Source organism: Elgaria multicarinata, chromosome 1 (assembly GCF_023053635.1).
Source record: "Elgaria multicarinata webbii isolate HBS135686 ecotype San Diego chromosome 1, rElgMul1.1.pri, whole genome shotgun sequence".
Classification (NCBI taxonomy): Eukaryota; Metazoa; Chordata; class Lepidosauria; order Squamata; family Anguidae; genus Elgaria; species Elgaria multicarinata.
Genome location: NC_086171.1, coordinates 18,376,749 through 18,397,164, shown reverse-complemented (window position 1 = coordinate 18,397,164; position 20,416 = coordinate 18,376,749). Strand labels below are relative to the sequence as shown.

At 40.4% G+C, this 20,416-nt stretch overlaps 1 protein-coding gene across 1 annotated transcript in view; it reads left to right on the top strand.

The window, feature by feature from the left end:
* Positions 1-20,416, top strand: part of LOC134413416 (rap guanine nucleotide exchange factor 5-like) — a 64,458-nt gene that overhangs the window by 18,090 nt on the left and 25,952 nt on the right. The window contains exons 2-7 of the mRNA XM_063147593.1: positions 1,401-1,411; positions 7,074-7,124; positions 7,417-7,523; positions 10,842-10,963; positions 12,290-12,470; positions 15,192-15,258. Of these exons, the coding sequence (XP_063003663.1) occupies positions 1,401-1,411; positions 7,074-7,124; positions 7,417-7,523; positions 10,842-10,963; positions 12,290-12,470; positions 15,192-15,258 (539 nt within the window). The remainder of the gene's footprint in view (positions 1-1,400; positions 1,412-7,073; positions 7,125-7,416; positions 7,524-10,841; positions 10,964-12,289; positions 12,471-15,191; positions 15,259-20,416) is intronic.

Below are 20,416 nucleotides of genomic sequence, written 5' to 3'. Positions count from 1 at the left end.
ATGACTGGAGTATTGGGGTCCATGGCCTTTTTCTTGACTTCGATGGCTCTTTTTATGCTTCAGTGCTGAACCTTACTGGGCCAGTTTACAGAAAACTGTACTCCATCTTCAGAGGTTGAAGATGCCCCTGTTTACCCTTCATAAATGAGCTCCTATAATTCAATTTAATAAAATTCTGGCCCAGGGAGCAAGTTACCTAAAGGCTTTTCTCTCTTGTCTTCCTATGTTGTTATGTTTTGTTGCCTTTATGGGTTTTCTGCAGCATCAACTTTGCATGGTAGTGGTGCAGAGTTCATTTTGCTGTCCAGTTCTTTGAACATACAAACACAGGAAGCTGGTTTATACCAACCCAGACCATTGGTCCACCTAGCCCAGTATTGTTGACACTGATCAGCAGCAGTTCATCCGCTACCTTCGCTCTTGTTCCCGGGCTGCTGAACGCCTTTGGCGTAGGACCAGGGACTGGGCGGACTTCATCCATTACAAATTTGTTCTCTCCTCTTTCTCTTCTGCCATTTCATTGGCCAAACAGCAGTATTACTCTATGTTGATCCAGTCAAATGCTATGCATCCTCAGCGGCTCTTTGCGTCCTTCAATTCTCTTCTGAAGCCTAATCTACCATCTCTCCCCGCCTCTCTGTCTGCTAATAACTTTGCCTCTTTTTTCAATGCTAAAATCCAAACTATTCGCTCTGATCTGGCCAGCTCTGCTTCTCTTCCAGTTCCTGTTCCTCATCTGTCGGTTCCTCCTGCAAATTTCTCTACCTTTCCTTTGGTCTCAGCTGATGAACTTTCCACAATACTGCACTCTTCGAAGCCTTCCACTTGTTCTCGTGATCCAATTCCTTCTCGCGTCTTTATTAATCTTATCCCTGCTATCCTCCCTTCCTTGCTTCATATTATTAATTCTTCTTTGTCCTCTGGTTCATTCCCTTCTGCTTTTAAACACGTTACAGTCTCTCCAATTCTCAAGAAACCTACTCTTGATATGCTATCTCTGTCTAACTACCGACCTGTCTCTTTGTTGCCTTTTGTTTCAAAGATCCTGGAGCGTGTGGTCTACTCTCGTTGTCTTGATTTTCTTTCTAGTAACTCTGCTCTGGATCCTTTTCAATCTGGATTCCGTCCTTTGCATTCCACTGAAACAGCCCTTACTAAGATTACCAATGATCTTCTTATTGCCAAGTCTAAAGGCCTTTATTCCGTTATTATTCTCCTTGATCTAACTGCAGCCTTTGACACGGTTGATCACGATCTTCTTTTAGATTCCCTTCATGACCTCGGATTTTGTGGCTCTGTCTATAACTGGTTTGCCTCCTATCTAGCGGGTCGCTCTTTCAGCGTGTTGGCTATTGGCAGCTCGTCTTCATCTTTTCCCCTTTCAGTAGGGGTTCCGCAAGGCTCGGTGCTTGGCCCGTTGTTGTTTTCTTTATACATGTTGCCCTTGGGTAATCTTATTCAATCTCATGGCCTCCAATATCATCTGTATGCCGATGATACACAATTATATCTTTCATCTCCGGATCTTTCTCCAGATGTTCACAATCGTATCTCGGCATGTCTTTCAGATATCTCAGCTTGGTTGCTTCATCGTCATTTGAAACTTAATATGGCAAAGACTGAATTGCTTGTTTTTCCTCCTAAACCTTCTCCTCATCTCTCATTCTCTCTCACTGTCAATAATGTTACACTTACTCCAGTCAAGGAAGCTCGTAGTCTTGGCTTTATATTTGATTCCTCGCTCTCCTTTATTCCTCATATTGAGGCAGTAGCTAAATCCTGTCATTTTTTCCTGTATAATATTGCCAGGATTCGATCATTTTTGTCTGTCTCTTCTGCCAAGACTCTTGTTCATGCATTGGTTATTTCTCGGTTGGACTACTGCAACGTTCTTCTCACTGGCCTTCCTTCTTCTCACATCAGTCTGTTGGTTTCTGTTCACCACTCTGCCGCAAAGATCATCTTCTTGGCTCGCCGCTCTGACCATGTTACTCCACTTCTGAAATCTCTTCATTGGCTTCCAATTCACTTCAGAATCCAATATAAACTTCTCCTGTTGACCTACAAAGCTTTTCACTGTCTAGCTCCTTCCTATCTTTCCTCTCTCATCTCACACTATTGCCCCGCTCGTGCTCTTCGCTCCTCTGATGTCATGTTTCTCACCTGCCCAAGGGTCTCCACTTCCCTTGCTCGGCTTCGTCCATTTTCTTCGGCTGCCCCTTACGCCTGGAATGCTCTTCCAGAGCATTTGAGAACTACAAGTTCAATCGCAGCTTTTAAAGCTCAGCTAAAAACTTTTCTTTTTCCTAAAGCTTTTAAAACTTGAATAGTTCTGACTCTTATACTGCCTGTTTGGTGCATTCTCTTACCCTCCTTATTGCTTTATTATGATTTTATTAGAATGTAAGCCTATGCGGCAGGGTCTTGCTATTTATTGTTTTACTCTGTACAGCACCATGTACATTAATGGCGCTATATAAATAAATAATAATAATAATAATAATACTCAGGTAACATCTCCTAGCACTACCTGGAGATGCTAGGGATTGAACCTGGAAACTTCTGCGTGCAAAACATGTGCTCTACCATTGAACTATAGGATCTTTTTGTATTTATATTTGCGTCCAGCTATTCCTTTAGGAGTTTAAGTGGTATATCTGGGGCTCCCAGGTGTTGTTCAGGTCTACATGTGAAACATTAGACGCTGCTTGTACCAATGGACAAACCAATGGTCCATCTAGTCCAGTATTTTCTACACTGACTAGCCGTGGCTTTTCGGGGTTTCAGACAGGGCCTTTCCTATCCCTATGTGGAGATGCTGTGGATTAAACCAGGGACCTTCTGCAGGTCAAGCATATGTTCTACCACTGAGCTACCTTAATTTCAGAAGAGAATGTGCATTAGACACATTGAAACCACTTGCTCTTGGGCCATAATCTCATCTACTGTAACAATTACTTTAGCCACAGAAAAAGGTTTCCCAAAACTGTGGGGATAGATATGTATAAATTAGTTCTGAATCAGGATTCATATCTTTATTTTACTTTATAGGTAAGCATGTATGTGTTTCTTAGTATGTTCTTGAGTTTGTTTAGCCTAAGCAGTTTTTATTTCTTTTAAAGCATATGTTTTGAATTAAAGCATTTTCAAAGGTCACATTGATTTGAAGGATGGAAATTTGTTGGTTTTAAAAGAGTATGAAATTGGTGGAACAGTAGGTAATTCAGCTCTAAAAGCAGATCTGCTTCTTATAGATAGGGCAGTTGAAGGACATGTTCCTGTATAGCAGCCTTCCAAAGCCTGGTTTCCTCCAGATGTATTGGATTACAACCACCAGTATTATGGGAGTTGTAGTACAACACATCTAGAGGGCACCAGGTTGAGAAATGCTGCTGTACAGCATATTGAGACTTGGGTATTGATTTTGTTGTTGTTGCTGCTGCCATTCTGAATTCTCACTGGGCTGAAACTACTGTTGGGTACAGGGAATATAAAGAGCAATAGACTGTAACCCAAGAAAGTGGATCAAAGTATAAATGCTTGGTGGTTAGTTTTATAAATCCAATAACTTGCACAAGTGCTTTCACTCAGTTTCAATTTGTCCAATTTACCTGAATTGCTGCTGGATGAGGAAGCACAATGCCAACAAAGAAGAAACAAAGGGGATGGGAGGTTCCTTTGTATGAAACAGTGGTTTTTCTCAAAATGCAACCCTTCCTAATTCTAAGGCTGTTCAGGCAGTTGTGCAAGCAGAAGCAGAGAATAAAGTGGGACAATGGGATAGAGCAAAACACAACAAAAGAGAGAAATGCCGGTTTCTTTGCTAATAGTTTGTTTAAATCTACTTCCTCCCATTGAAACCAATGGGAAGGAATTAATGGTGTCAGGTACAGGATTGCATAGTTTGGGGCCTGTTTGGTGACTTGTTGAGGGAATGGCCTCCCACATGGATCTATGACCATGAGCAATGGCAATAGAGCTTTCTGCTGCTTCACCGGGGCGGGGTGTGTGTCTCTCCCATGGACCTCTCTCTCCCCATACAGAGAGAGAGAGAGAGAGAGAGAGAGAGGCCCCTCATAGGACTGACCCATTAAAGTGCTTTGGCTGGATCATGGCCAATGTTCTTAATATTAGCAAATTGATAATTGCATGGATAATGTGTAGTTTGGCCCTTTGATTTTAGCAGAATTTTGGTTGGTTGGTTTATTACATGTTTATATTGCCCAATAGCAGAAGTTCTCAAGTGATTCACAACAATTAAAATGGTAAAATACAAAACAATAAAATATAGATGATAAAATACAATATAAAACTTTAAAACTTCAGTATAAAAATAAGGTAATCAAACAGAGCTAGCAGCAAGAAATGTAAAATATTTTACCAAATAAAAAACTAAAATTCTAAAATGCCTTGGAGAATGAAAAGATCTTCACCTTGTGCCAAAACAAGCACAAAATAGGCAAAAAGTGAAACTCTCTGGGAAACTCATTTCTGCAACGGTGTGCAGAAATCCCAGAAAAGGCACTCCAGCTAGTAGCTACTTCACTTGCTTTGACAGGACCTCCTAGAACAGGATTGCTGAAGCTGCTCCTAGGGTCCAGGAAGATATATATGGGAGGAGATGATTCTTCAGGTAACCTGGCCCCAAGCTGTTTAGGGCTTTGAATATTACCATCAGCACTTTGAGTTTGGCCTTGAAATGGACTAACAGCCAGTGCAGATGAAAGAATGCTGGCAAAATATGATCATACTGGCCAGTCCCTGTTAATAGCCTTGCTGCCCTATTTTGGATCAGCTGAAGTTTCTGGACCGTTATCAAAGGCAGCCCCATGTGTAATGCATTGCAGTAATTCCGATGAAAGGTTATCTAGCTGAGCTAACGGTTCAGATACAGATATAGTTAATATATCAGCCTAAGCTGAAAGGTGCCTCTGTGCCATCGGGTCCATCTGCGCCTGTTGTAGGATTGAAACCAATAATAGCTTGGATACAATGAGTAGTGGATTTTGCCTAAAATAGTTCCATACTTACAAAATGAATGACATTTATGGATTTGTTTAAAGCAGCTATTTTAAAATATAAACTATTACAAGAATCTTGCTAATTGTCCTTTTTGAGATAGGGCAGACAGACCCAATGTAGTTGAAAGCTTGTTTTTAACTTTAAAATGTGAAAGCCATGTTCGATTTAGCCATGTTTGACCTTTTCATGATATGTATTGGTGGTTCAGTGCATATTTTAAAGCTCACCTTCTGCTACCGCAATATCTGAATGTCAATTTTCAGCTTAATTTTCAGCTTGATTGTTCATATGTTTTCGGATGGTAAATTCTTGATTTAATTTATTCAATTATAGTTATATTTGCAATTCACTCTGCAGGGTAAGTTACCTAACCGGAGAACAGAAATAGTTCTGCTGCCAAGTTAACTAACCCCACAGAGAATTTTGAATACTGAATACTTAAAACAAGCTAATAACTGTTCATAAGGAGAAGAAAAATGTAAACATCCCAGCAGCCTTGAAAAAATTAAATTGTGGGCAGGTGGTTCATACAATCAGGGAGATGGCTTTCAGTCTGTTCTGGATGGGTTTACTGTTCAGGTGTTAACTATTGATGATGGGCCAGTTCAAGACCTCAGACTCTCCCTGCTTATGGTTCTTTATCTTTAAATCAGACTTGGATGGAATGGATGGAAAAGGCTTTCAAGTAGAGGAAGCTGTCAAATAGAGGACCGTCCTCAGTAAAAGAGGAGACATGGCCACTCTATGAAGGCTAGGGGAGTAAAGTTAATGGTAGACCACACCTAGGGATGTTGGAGAAATCCACAGCTGATTCAAAGGAATTCATGTTTCTATCAATCTGACCTGTAGATTCCACAATGGACTGGCTTTTTCCCAAGTTAAGTGGTTTCCCTGGACCGTTTTTTTTTACTTTTGTATTTGCACAAGTGTGCATTAGTGTCATTTTGCGCATGCACAAGAACAACATTCTAGTTTAAAAAACAAAACAAAATTCTGCTATTGAGCAGACAACAGAATCAAAGATGTCGAATGATCCACAGAACAAAAATGGAACAGATTTAACAAAATCTGTACATCCCTAACCACACCACATCACTTGTATTTTGACCACTATTTTCACCCAGAGAAAAATAAATCCAGCCAGGTCAGAAGTCAAGGGCATTTGGCATTATTCCCCTTGGGCACACTTCTCCATTTGACATCATAGCTTTAAACTCAATATTGACAGCAAGGTCTAGTTCAGCTCTAAAGCAATGTGACACTTCTAAAGATATATAAACAAGGGGACAGAAAATAGATCTAGCAATGTTCTGTTCATCTCTATTTTGTGGTGTCTTTTGTCAAGATAATAGTAATACAATGTGTGGCTGCATATGCTTATGTGTAGGGAAGAATGTACTATTTCAGCACACTCTGTTAAACAGTTAACAATGAGTTTTTTCACCCCCTGAAGAGAGGTGCTGATGTTCCTTACAATTTTAGCTGATACTGCATGACCCACTTTGCTCTTCTAACAATGTACAGTAGGAGTGATTTTAACAATGTCTCTGCTATTAAGATTCATCCCTTTTTATTAATCAGTTTATTTTGAAGAGTAACAATACAGTAAAAGAAATTGTATTCCAAAACAGTTGATCTAGAATGAATTTAATTCTTCCTTTGGTCAACCCACCCATTAAGCTATACCCTCCTTTATCTATCCTTCCAGTCCCAATACCAGGATGTCTAAACTGCATAACACACGGTTAACAATTTTTTAAAAAATAGAGTGCAAAAGAGAAGAATGGGTAAATATATAGACATAATCTAATGCTAGGTGCAAGCATTTTCTTGGGGAAATGAGAGCACCTCAAGACTGTGTTTTATAGTAATAATAATTATGCAGTTATACAGTTTTTAAAATATTTGTAATTTTCTGGGATTATTTGGATCAAAACTGCTGGGGCATTCACTGTTGTAATAAAGGAATACATGATGAAAAAAGTTGCCCGAACACCCTCATTATGCTTCATATGTTTGTTAATAGTGTTTGTAATATATTTTTCTTGCAGATAATATCCAGAAGGATTTCAAATCCATATCTGGAAAATCCTCCCAGCAAGGTATTGACAACTCATGTAACTCTTGTTTCATGCTTTCATTCTTTTGAGCTATTTCATTAATCCTGCCTGAAGCTAGATATATTTGTTCATCTTTCAGCTTATGTGAGTCAAAGTTTTCTAATGTAAATAGTTTTAATTTAGCTGATAAGGAATTTCATATCCAAATACAAATAGCTCGGTGAAATCATGCTTGTACTTGTCAGTTGTGTTCTGCAACTTTTATGTAGTACTAATGCTATAACCTTGTATGCTTGCATAATTTATGGTTTGCCCAATTTGTTTTTTCCTTTAGATTTATGGAGAGGGTGCCTCATGTGCTGGAAGAGCACTCAGAAATGTTTTCGTTCTACAAGCTTCTGATCTGATGAAAGACAGAATGTCTCTGATGGGACTTTGCAGGTAGCCATGTTTTCGTTGTTTTAACAAAACGTAGTTTCCTCTTTGCTATTCCTCCCTCCCTCGCATTTGCAGAGCTAAATTTGTTGCTGAGCATATCTGCAGTGGAGATTTATTTCTGGAAAAGGAGTACAACTTTCCCTCCTTAATCCAAAATGTTTCTGAATTGCTCTTAATATGGCACTTTTTCCCATGCCAATGATCCTGATGGAATTTAAAGCTAATTTTTATTCACACTTTATGTTGTATAACTTTTTATGTGCTATGCTATTTCTGGAAAAAAATCATGAAGATCTATGGATTGGTTAAATACATTCTGTGTGATCTAGTCTATGCACATACTTCCAAGTGGCAAGCACATAATATTTCATTTTGTCTCCTCTCCTGAAAAAAAAAATCAAAAACACTTTACTCAAGATGGAAAGGGCTTTCTTGTGTTAGTAAGTGATATATGACAGAATTTCAAATGTGCATTTTTATTGCGTAATATAATAGAAGTCAACAAATAGGAAAAATGGTCATAAGAATCTGTCCTCAGTGAGGCAGTGTAGCAATGTTTGTGGCTTGAATAAGTGGTTCTTATCCTTTGGTATACATGGCTATTATTAAAATTTTATCTTGGTTTATAGCGTTTGGTTTGCGTTCCTTGCACAGTGATTATAAGAGTAATTCACAATATTTGAGAACAAAATTAAAGATGGCTAGCTAAGCATACAGCAAATTGGCCTTCCTCTTTCAAACCAATGAACTCCAAAAATAAAAACAAACGCCATTCCTTTTTATAAATTATTAGGTTTAAAATAGCCTGCAGATTCATTATTTTATCACACTGAAAAGTGATGTTGTGACTTCTCAATTCCACAGAGATATAAAGAATACTAATAAAAACAAAAGGCTGAAATGTTGTGATTTTCTACCTGCAGGACTCTGATCCATTCAGATCAGAGATCAGGTTATATTTACGTAAGGAATAAAATTCTTGTAAAATCCAGTATTCTTTTAAAACTCTTTGGTACAGTATGCCCCTAAAACATATTTGCTTTACATCATGTAAGCCAGGGCTAGGCAAATTTCACATCGGCCTAATTTTCAAAAGCCTCTGCATGTTTTCAAACCTCTGGCAAAAGCAGGCTATTCCTTCCCTGGCATCCCGCTGCATAGGAAGGAAGATGGAAGGGGAGAAAAGCTGTGGCAGAAAGAGAGAAGAAAGCAAGTGGCAAAAAGAGAAAAGGAGTGATCCACCCACTTTTGGATTTGGCCCTGTTCATCACTGTCTTCAGCCCCACTCACAACCAACATGTGGCCTCCCAACAGATTTCTTGCAAGAGAATGCAGCCCTTGGACAGAGAAGAGATTGCTCGCTTCTCATTTAAACCATACATTTCCTCATAAGTTTCCTGAAAGAACCAAGCTTTTCATATACAGAATTTTAGGAGCTGCTTGTTGACTGTGGAAATGTCCCATACATTTGCATGTTGGTGAAATATGTCCTTTTTATTGCCCACATATCTGCCCATGCTAGAAAGAAGGGTGCTGGTTAATGCCACAGCCAGATTACAAAGAAGAGAGAAAGTTGAAACAGATGAGGGGAAATGAAAGAATATTCAAGTGACTTCCGAAGAACTCAAATTATCTGTATATACCAACGTAGAAAGGCCAACAGAAGCCTAGCCTGAAGAAATTATTTATTCCATTTTGAGATAATGAGGAAGTTGACACATAGCGATTAGGTCCGGCCGATTGTGGTGAGGGAAGCAACCGTTGTGGCTGCCCTTGCATGTACTGTGCGCATGTCCGCCATTTGCATTATTCCCTGTGCTGCAACACCAGTTGACGTGTTGTCTGAATGTGTTGCAGTGGGGAGGGGTTGTACATGCCCTACAACCTACGATGTGCAATAGAGGTTGTAGGGTGGAAACAATTGCCCTGCATGCCAGGTTTGCATGCCACGCGAACCAGCACTGCAATGAGGGAAATAATGCAAATGGTGGTCGCGAATGCGACACATGTGGGGTCAGGGGGAACAGCCATGATGGTTGCTTCCCTTGCCTTGATCGTCCGAACTCACCCAGTATTTTCCAGAGGAGAAGGAAATGATTGATGGACTGCATTGAACACCAGGATAAGATTTAATTGAATGTGATGAAGTGAATGCATCTGCTTCTTTTTTCATGAGTTACATTGTCAGTTAAGGTCCAAGTGACTTCTATATAACATGGAGTGCTTTCTTATTGGCTATGGCTAGTACACCAGCTATGACCTGTCCTGGATAACTGATAGTCAGGCCATGGTGATCGCTAGACTGTGCACAGACACCTACCCACCCCCGATTTGACTCAGAGGCCAATTCGGAGCTTCCAAATCACCCCCATTCAACTCAGGGTGCCTTGGTCTCAAACCACCTCACTTCGACTTCAATTCTGAAGCTGAAGCAAGAGAGGCTGCTGCAGTTTCCTGGCCACCCATGGGTACCTGGGAAAGCTGGGTACGAGGGTCACTGGGAGTCCATTGGACTTCCCCCTCCCAGCTGCTGCCCCTGCTCACTCCCAGCAATCCACCCCCCCCCCAGCTGATACCCCTGCTTGCCTGCCGGCCTGCAGGACTTACTGTGGCCTCCATGCGTGCCGACGAGCTGCCCAGCTTCCTCTCCGGACTACCATGTATTTAGTGTTGTAAAGTATGGCAGGCTTTGAGCTTTGGGACTGAGGTGAAACACAGCCCTGGTTATCTCTTGTTTGGATTACTTCATTACATGGGTTGCCTTGGAATACATTGCAAAAGCCATTGTTAAGACAAAACGTAGCTGTCCAGATTTTTTTACAGTTCATTATTTCACCAGTTTCAAAAGAACTTTCTGAACCTGAATAGGTTAAAAATGTGAGGGGACAGAGCACTCCCTCAGTGTGTTTTGTCACCCTCGGCTTGTGGAGGGCAACAGTCTGGAGAGGAGAGCCTTTGGATCCTATGGAGAGTCACCACAGATAGTCTGAAGAGGAGAACCTGCTCTGTCAGCTTCTGTGAGTAGAGGGCAATGAGACACAACAAGAGAGAGTTGCAGGGCTGGAATACTCTCTCCCCTTGCGTATTTCCCCTATTTGGATTTAGCACACTGTTGTGGCATCCAGATTTTATGTTGTGCTCTGAGTTTCCTTTCCATTTAGATATTGCTCTGGTGGCATTGTTTCATGTGGTGTACCTCAGAATCCCACGCATGTTTATTCAGAAGTAAGCCCCACAAGTGCACTGGGACTTATTCCCATGTAAATGTGGTTAGGATTACAGCCTCAATCATCTTTGCTTCTGTCTATTTTATTTTGTTAGGAGAAGCTGCATTGGATCCGAACTCGTAGACTGGCTTTTAAAGCGCTGCCCTTTCATTAAGAGCAGATCTACAGCAGCTGGTGTCTGGCAGCTCCTACTGAATATGGGAATTGTGTTATCAGGTCAGTTTATGAAAGCAAGTCCAACCTGTTTTAGGAAGGTATTCAATTTCCTTTGCTGTCCTAGTCTTTCTCAGAGCATTTGATTTATGATGCTTACAAAGAAAGAAAGAAAAAGACCAATATCTGTTGTAATGAAACTGGGCTCTCTCAGTGCTGCATTAGTGTATATTTATATTTCACATATGATCTTTCATATCCTGAATTACTATAATGAGAGATTTACTAGATATTTTGCCCTTAGAAATACCGGGTAGTTTCCAGAATGTAATAATATTCTTCCCCCATTCTGTTCTCAGCCAGTGGCTAGCTACTTGGGAATTGAATGAGATCAGAGCTTTGCAGAAAATGGAAGATTTAGTAAGGGAACACAACTCAACAATTGTGATTACAAGTCATAAGGGTTAGCTATGATTGTCTAGTGAAGACATCTCATAGGAGAGGAAAGGCAGAGAAGGAGAGTTTTGAGGGAGTTTTGAGTTGTGGTCGCATAACATGAATTCTAGCTTTAGAGAAGGGGAAAGAGGGAGGGGAAGTTACAGTATAACTTGGAGGAAATGGAGAAAGAAAATTTAAAATTGGAGAGAGAGAGAGAGAGAGAGAGAGAGAGAGAGAGAGAGAGTTATTACTGACCCTTTAAGTTCCGTCCAAGGCCCAGGGAGTACAGTTGATCCAAGGAAGCTCTCAACCCTTGCTGAAGAGGCAATAGTGAGGGAGGAATGCATAGAAGAGAAAGAGGAGCAAAGCTCCAATGAACCTTGCAGAGAGAAAGGAAATCTGGGGGATTTCAGTGAAGGAATCCTCATAAAAGGGAGCAGAACTCAGGAAAGTCTTAAGATGCAAAGAAATTTATATACTTGTGCATTTGTAGCTCATTGTATCTGGAAGTTAGTAATGCTAGGAAGCAGATCTCCAGGTAAACGCAAATGAAAGCATTGCCTAAAAAAAGAGTCACCCGTGAAATAAAGTACATCCTGTTGCTGATTAGGGATGTGTGAAAAATTTGCTCTGTCAAGCTTCTTTTTTTAAAAAAACATATTTATCCACTTCACGCTTTTTCAACTGCTTGAATAGTAGAAATGGCTGCTGTGGTTTGTAAACCATGCACAGCCCAGTTCATAGCAAGCTTCTCTATATGATCTGTATACTGAACAAATCTTATGAAGAAAATGCAAGTGTTTTGGCTTGTGTGAACTGTCCCTCAGGTGTAGACTGAAGTCTAATTACTTGATGAAACTCTAAGCACTTAGTTTATATCTTTTGATTTTGTGGCAAGCTGTTAAAAAACCCTTTAAAATTCATTGATTATTTTTTCTTCTTTTTAAACAGTGGATAGACAGATTTATTTTCAAGACAAGTACGTTTTCTACCAATTCTCTGCTGATGAGTGTACGTATTCACATATTCACATATTCTGTGAATATGACAGAGATGATGGATGGAAAAATGGTGTGAAACTTTTACTGCAGCTAGTGCCTGTAATTCCTCCAAGGATTAATACATGCAATCTGTAAGTATATTTTCCATAACTACTCTTGCTTAATGACCTGCAGTATACAGATTATATCAGGGCTCCATAACCTTTTTTATCCCAAGGGCTGCATGTGATGCTGAGTTGGGGGCTACACGTACAAGTGCATGCAAATACATATACAAATATGCATCCTCAAGTTGAAAAGATTGCAGTAGCTCCCGTGTAGCTTTCCACACACCTGCAGTGCAACCTTGTAGAATTACAATCCCCAACAACCAAAGCATTTAAACCTCCCCCCCACAAACAATTGTGCCACTGAATGTATTGGTTATTGTAGTACTCCCTCATTGTCTTACTGGTGGCTTTGAAGGGGGCTGTAGGCCCAGGAAACACTACAAGTCCAGTGATACCTTACGTCTGTACTACTATCTTCCCTGGGACCCCGGTGGTCGGAGTCTGTTGCAGCAATGGATTCCTCTCCAGTACCTGGCACTCTCATATACTCATGTATACTTCTGGACCAATTTGCCAGCTTGAGCGCTGTGATAGATGGCAACACAGATAGTAGCACTTCATTCAGCTTTGCCATGACAGATCATTTCTCCAACAGTCAATCCCTAGTCATCAGAGAATGAGATATGCCAGGCTTCTCCAGCCAGTGAGTGCAGCTACTTTGTTTGATCTGCTCTCTTCCTGGCAAAATGACAGAAGTAGTTAAGGGGGGATTTGGTTTGGGTTCTCATGGGGGTCCATACATAGGGCCTTGGGGCCTCCCATGGCTTGTGGGTTGTGCATCCCTGGATTATATATAACTAACAAGGAGGATGTTGTCTATGTAAGTTCCTATATATAATACACTGAAGGCCGTGGTTATAATAACAGAACACAATTAGGGTACTTAGCACTCAACCACAAAAACTCACATTTAAAGTGGAAAATAAATGAACATTTTAATATTTTTCTACTGTGGGTGAATCATATTTGCATCAACCCTACATATGCTGTCTAGGATACTACTATATAATGGTCATAATCAAACTTACAGAAAGATATCTTCCTCTTGTTGATACACAACCTTTAACACATAGAAATAAAGCTGCTGGATCAGTGCTTTAACACAGTGAAACAAAGCCTCCAACAAGGCGGAAGTGTTCAATGCATAGGTAAATCAAAAACAGTTCATACCAGAATAATATACAATGTATCAGCATTTTACAGAACAGCATGTGAAATTTTTTTTTAGGACACTATTGTACCACCCAACAAGTTCAATATTCTAGGTGTCTAAGTAAAAAGTAGGCAGGTGTCCAGTACAGTGCCCGTTTCGAAATATCTTCATCAGGAGGATGCTGTAGAATAATAAAACACATCACTAAGGTATTAATCAAAGTCATACAGTTTTTCATCCATTAAGTGCAAAAAGGAAGATCAAAATGTGTTAGCCTCACCACCTTATTCAGAGAAGGAGCCGTGGCTGTATGCTTGGGGTGAAGCCCTCCCAATGACACTATCTGTATTAGGGTATAATGAAAATTGTAAGATACCCAGAGATTAGATTAAATATTTAGTGCTACACACAATACGGGTTGAGTTTACCGCCTTATAATTCTCATGTGTAGATCAGCCAAACAGTACCTTAAATGTTCGTTTATTTTCCACTTTAAGTGTGAGTTTTTGTGGTTTTTGTAAGCACCCTAATTGTGGCCTATGTACGTCCCTACCATAATATATTACTTATAGTGTAAGGGGCCACATACACGTTTGTTCTTTGTTTTTATCCAAATCAGGCTGGAAGAATACAGTTGTCTGTCTGATTATCTGTAGGGAGCAATCATGTAGGGTATGTATTAGACTAGCTATTCACTATTGGGTGCTTTCATAAAAACCCATTTATTTATGTTTGAGCTAATACTACATCTTGGAGTTTTAACAAATGAAGAAGCAAGGACTTGAATAAACAATGGGTGGCAAAGTCATGAAGAAAGGAAAGGAGAAAAAAATGTGGGGCTGGGAGGGGTGGCTTAGGGACAAAAGAAAATTTGCTGTTGGTGGAAAGGAAGCAGACAGGCAATAGAATCTTTGAAGCTCATGTATCAAGGAGGCATAGGGTGGACAGCTTTTCCTGCTATAAGTGTTCCTTTACGTTTTATGTGACATATAGAAGGGAAGAAAACAGAAGCCTTCTCAGATCTAGTCCTGGAAGTCAAGAGGCATTAAGGAAAGGATGTGCATTTCATAAGTTGGCTTGAATCAGCTAGCCAAATCCACTATAGAAGGAGAGTGCAGGGGCAAAGCTGGGCCGCAGTTGGTCTAGCTAGGTTCCATCTGTGGATCATGAAAGTCTGGTGAGATGAGGACAAAGCCTAGTTCAGCTCAGATCTCACCATTCTTCTTTGACCTTAGAGTGAAAGAAATATTTCCTTTGGCTCCAATTCCTGAAGTCTCAGTATATACCACTGTAAAGGCTGCTATGTAATAACAGAGGCTAGAAGGAACTCTTTAGCTTCTCTTAGTTTTAGAAGCTAAAACTCTTTAGATTCTTAATCTGGGCATGTTTGAATAAAATGAAAACGTTTGATTGAAATGATCATAGAAACATTTTAATTATGTATAATATTTATACTTTGGTCATAATATGCACCCAGTTTCCCTGTTTATTTTAAGTGAAGCAGTCTAATTGGAGCAATTCTTGTTCCTCAGCCTCAGGTTTGCTTATGAGACATTTTATATGCATTTTTAATCTTTTTCTTTAAAAAGGAACAATAGAAAAATAGAAGACACATCTGAAACCAATGCTGAAATTCTTGCTCGCCTCACTTCTGCAGTAAGTCTTTCACAAGATCTTTCTTGATCAGATTGAAAAGTTATTTATTTGTGACAGGATGTAATTTTGCATCACAGTTCTTGTACCTTTGTATGTGTGACAATTTAATAGCAGTTAAGTTAACAATGGACCTGTTCAGATGACATGCTAAGGGCCACTAGCCCTTTTGCAGCAAATTGTTAGTGAGCATGTTTAAACCATGGTTATGTACACCATGACGTTAGATTAAGGGGCATTTATATGAGGGGTTGGGAGCTCTCTGGAGAGCTGTGCCAGCTATGTTTTGAGGGGTCCATTCTTAAAGCAAGGCATTCCAGGTGAAGTGGGTATGAAGATCACCTGGACTGATGCAGCACAGGCAATCTCCATCCAGAATGCCTCACTTTAAGGAAAGATCCTTTGAAGCATGGATCCTTCTACCATGGCAAGAGTGAATACCCTCAACCCTGGAAAAGCAGCTGCTCCACCTGTCCCTATGATTACTGTCAGAAAGAACTCAGAAAGGGAAGCAGGTCTGTTTGAGACAAAAACAATCAATTAGCAGGTGGGAATGTTTCTCTTGGATTCTGAGGGGATTCCTGATAATCAAGAGGAACAAATCAGCCCCAGTAGTTTGTTGAAATAGGCCGAAGTGACATTACCTGAGCAGACCTTGGGTATAATTTGTTATTTATTAACATTAGAAAGCCTCCTAAGTTATAAGGAAGTGATACAGGTCACAGTCCTCTCCACCGTCATTCTATACCTTGCTTGCCCAACTTTTCTTCTCTGAGCTTTCTCAACTCCTACCTTCTGGATCCAATCCATGAGTTGTGCAAATATCTGTCTGCGTTGTAATAAACTGTTGATGCCAGTACCTTATATGTTGATTGGAAGTCTTCCACTCCTTTCCCCTGCTTGGGTGTTCTAATTCTTGACATGATACGCCATGACATTTGATTAAGAGGCATTTCTTTGAAGGGAGTGCTCTCTGGAGGGCTGCGCAAGCCACACAAAGTGGTTGACACAGCTCTCCAGAGAACTGGCCAGGCCCAAATTCCATGCTTTGAGGGGTCCTTTCTTAAAGCGAGCCATTCTGGGTGAAGTGGGTATGAAGATTACCTGTGCTGCTACAGCACTGGCATTCTCCAGGGCCAAATAATCCAGAATGCCTCACTTTAAGGAAAGTTTCTTCAAAGCATGGAACAAGTGGTGGGGAGAGTAAAGAAGAGGAGGAGGAATGGTGGTGGTGGTGGTTGAAGTATAAGAGGTTGGAGTGAGAGTGGTGGGGGGAGAAGAGATGAGCATGGCCAGGGTGTAGGGGAGTGAAGAGAGGGGGCGAGGTGGTCGCATCTCCACCTGGAGGCCAAAATACCACCTTGCTTCAGGTGCCAAAAAACTAGTGTCAGGCTTGATCCTAATACGTGTTGAACAGGTATACGTGCTTGTTGTACTTAATGTGTAGATGGGAATACCTGGTAACAAAGCCATGAAGGCAACAATCCCCCTTTTTATAATTTGCCTTACAGGAACTATAATTCATTGGGTGTATTTCCTCTGAACCTAGAAATCCTATTTTAGCCACTTTGGCTAATACTGATCCATAGATCTGTCCCTCATAAATAGGCTTAATCCCATGTTGTCATATCCACAGGAAAGTCAGGTTTAAGGCAATATTGTTGGTATGCCAGGCTCTGAAGTAAGAATTTAGAAGTTGGATTTCTTAATCTGCATTAAGAAGTCTGATTGAAGGGCTCTAAAATGGGGATAGAGAGCAGCTGCATACAGGAAAGCTGGCAGACTTGGAGGGTAGAGGATCAATGGACAGGTTGATAGGCAGAAAAATGTAGAATAAAATTAAGGAAGCTAAGGATCTGGCTGCTGCCCAAGAGTAGACAGTGATGTCAAAGCATCTATTGTTCAGCCAGGTGTGAAGGAATAGAAGCTGTGCATAGATTTAGGGACTTCTTTGTCTTGGCTGGTTCATCACAAGGGGCACTAGCAAGTACACCACAGGGCTCCGAGATCTACCGCTTACCATACAAAGAATTTGTTAGGATAATGATTAAATAGCTTTGAACTTCTTGGACATGGAGCTAGGAATCTTACCTTCATACAAAATTTCCTCAAAATGAAGCAAATCCTGCCTCTATCAGGGTTGCGTGCAAAAGGATGATTTTGCAAGTTAAACAGTGTAACAATAATTGATGCATAAAATATTAATATAAATTGTAGCCACATAAACTAAAGTCAAGGTTAGGGAACAACTAATTATGTATGCGTGTGTGATGTAGCTAGAGCCAGTTAGGCATATTTTCTTGGCTTTGCCCCTGCGTGTTTCCCACGGGGGTTCAGTACTTATAACATTGCTTTTGGAAGTATTTTTTCTCCCTCGAAACAATAGTGCAAGTCTCTTTTTCTTGATGATTCAGGCTAGAACCTGTTAGTAAAGGAAATGCATACTTGTTTGAAACAATGGAAGGGCAAGGAACTTTTGAGTGATAATAGCTGTGTTGAATGGTGCCAAGTTGGTCAGATTGCAGGAAACAACTGCAGTGCAGAGGGTTCACTTTCCGAATGCATCTGCAAGGCTACTAAAAGGGACCGAGCATTAGAAATACATTTATTGTGGTTCTTTGCCAGCTCCACTGATTTCTGGTCCATTTCTGTGCCCCATTCAAAGTGTTAGTTTTGATTTTTAAAACTCTTTATGTCTTGTGACCAGGTAACATTAAATATTGTCTGTCTCTGTATGCACCTTGACTTTGAGATATTTGTTGGGGGCTCTTTTCCATGTGCTTTTGCCAAATGAAGTGTGATGGGCGGTTGCAGAGAGAGGGCCTTTTTGGTGGTGGCATCCCAACTCTGGAATATCATTGAAAGAGAGACTTACCTGGCACTTTCCTTGATGTCCTTCCAGTGCAGGCAAAGATCTTATTTTGGCCAGCTGTTTAATCTATTTTACTGGTCAGCTTTAATCAGTTTTTATCTCAGCTTTTTGTTTTTAAAGATGTTCATATGTATATTTATGGTGTATGTTCTTCTGTTTGTGTTTTAAACCTGCTCTCCCCATTTTGTTAGCCACCCTGGGAATTCTGCTGAAAGGCAGATATAAATATCCAAAATAAAATGAAATAAATAATTCACAAACACAGTGTTAGTATATTAGTAGTTTAATAACACAGCAATCTTATATTCTTATTTATCCTTGGGGTGAGGGAAGATAAGCCACAGCTACAGTATGTTGGTGGTACAGCTGCTCTGTCCTATGCCTCAACTTGGGAGGAGAAGAGAGGAAAACACAAATACACAGGCTGTCTATTCACTAGCGGGCCAGGTTTAAAGTTTTAGTACCAGTATATAAAGCCCTAAACAACTTGGGACCAGAATACCCAAGACAGCACCTTCTTATTAATTTACCTGGTCACTGTGGTCATCAGGTGGCATGCTCCTGGTGGTTCTGCATGGACCTATGGCCCAACTGGAGTCCACCTGGAGAAGAGCCTTCAGTGTAGCAGCCCCCTTTCTATGGAAATCCCTGCCTCTAGAGGACAGGCAGGCACTAACATTGTGGCTTTGGTGCCTCCTGAAAACCTCTTTATTTCAGAAAGACTTCCTTGACTGAACAGCCACGTTTTTTACTGGTATTCTGTTTTTTAAAATAAGACATTTTTAATGTGTTTTTTGTTGTTGTTTTTAAAATCTTTTTGTCTTTTATTGTTCACTCGTCCAGAATCTGTTTAGAAGTGGAGTGTTATATAAATGTTGTAAATAAATAAAATAAAACTCCAAAAATAGCCTAAAACCAGCAGATACATCAACTGTGTTCCTGACAAAACCACCAGGGGCAGCCAGTGAGTAACAATACCTACACACGGAGGGAGGAAATGAACTAACATGATGGGGATATGTGCACTGCACACCCCTGCGTTACTACACCCAACACTCAAGACAATATCTCAGTGCTCCCATGCTATCAGCCCCAGTGAAACTGCCAACAATGGATTCTGCTGCTGCAATGTTCCATCCAGCCTTTCAGGCAGGCATTTGAATCCTCTTATGCTCCTAAAAAGCACTGTTCTTAAGCACAATATATAAGAGGGAGGGCATAGAGCCTTTGTAACACAGCAGAAGTCACAGGGCAGGACTCCTACGGAGAGTACATGCATGTATATCAGTGAACATTAAAGACTGTTCCAACACAAAATTTATCGGTGTAATAACCTCCTCCCAAAGAGAAGCAACTACTGGACATTGCCAAAACATATGTTTAAAAGAAGCATTAGCTGTATTGTACCACCAGCAATTAGCCAGATTAGACAATCCATTATTAAAGAGTTGTTGTGTCCAACAAAAGTGTTTGTTGAATAAGACACAGCCTAAGATCCATAGACATGACAGGTAGATGTCAAAGTCGTGATCCACTGATTAGGCATTTTGTGGTGGTGCCCCCAGCATAGTCTCAAATTCCCTAATGTGTCCACAGGTTCAAAAAGTTTAGACGGGGGCTGCCCTATCTCTGCTCTCTTTGGTGAAGTTTCATCTCTTTGGGAGCAACTTTTAATAACGTTCCCAGTCTCAGTGGAGTAACCAATGGGAATTTTCTTGCATCAGGACTCAGGCTGGTGTAAGGTTACACTGTCAACAGAAGTGTGGCTGTGAATTGAAGGGGTAAAGGTTATGGCGTAAGTGTGCTTCTCCCACATGCCGTCTGTGTACTACTACACGCCGTTTCAGTTGTTCTGCTGGTAGTCTATTTCAACTTCCATTGGCATAGCAGGACTTCTGCCAAATCTTGAAGTCCCACAGTGGATATTGTGTATAGGATTGTCTCCTAAGGTAGTAAAAACAAAAAAACAATACATTAGCAGAAATCAATCCATCAAAAAAGTAGTATAAGGCAATATAAGAAATAGTTAAAGGAAACACATAATAGAAAAATAAGAGTAAAATAAGTTCCGTATATAACCTAATAGTTACTGATAGAAGCAATTATAATAAAGTTGTCTAGTATTGCACATTGCTTTGAATTCCAATATTCTGAAGAAGTCTCCATTCTCAAATATCAAGGGAATTTCCCCATATTTAGCACAAAGATACCATATAATTTTGTTAGGTGCCACAGCAGACTCAGTTTGGCATCCGTCTTAATAAAATTAAATTTTGCACAAAAGAGCTG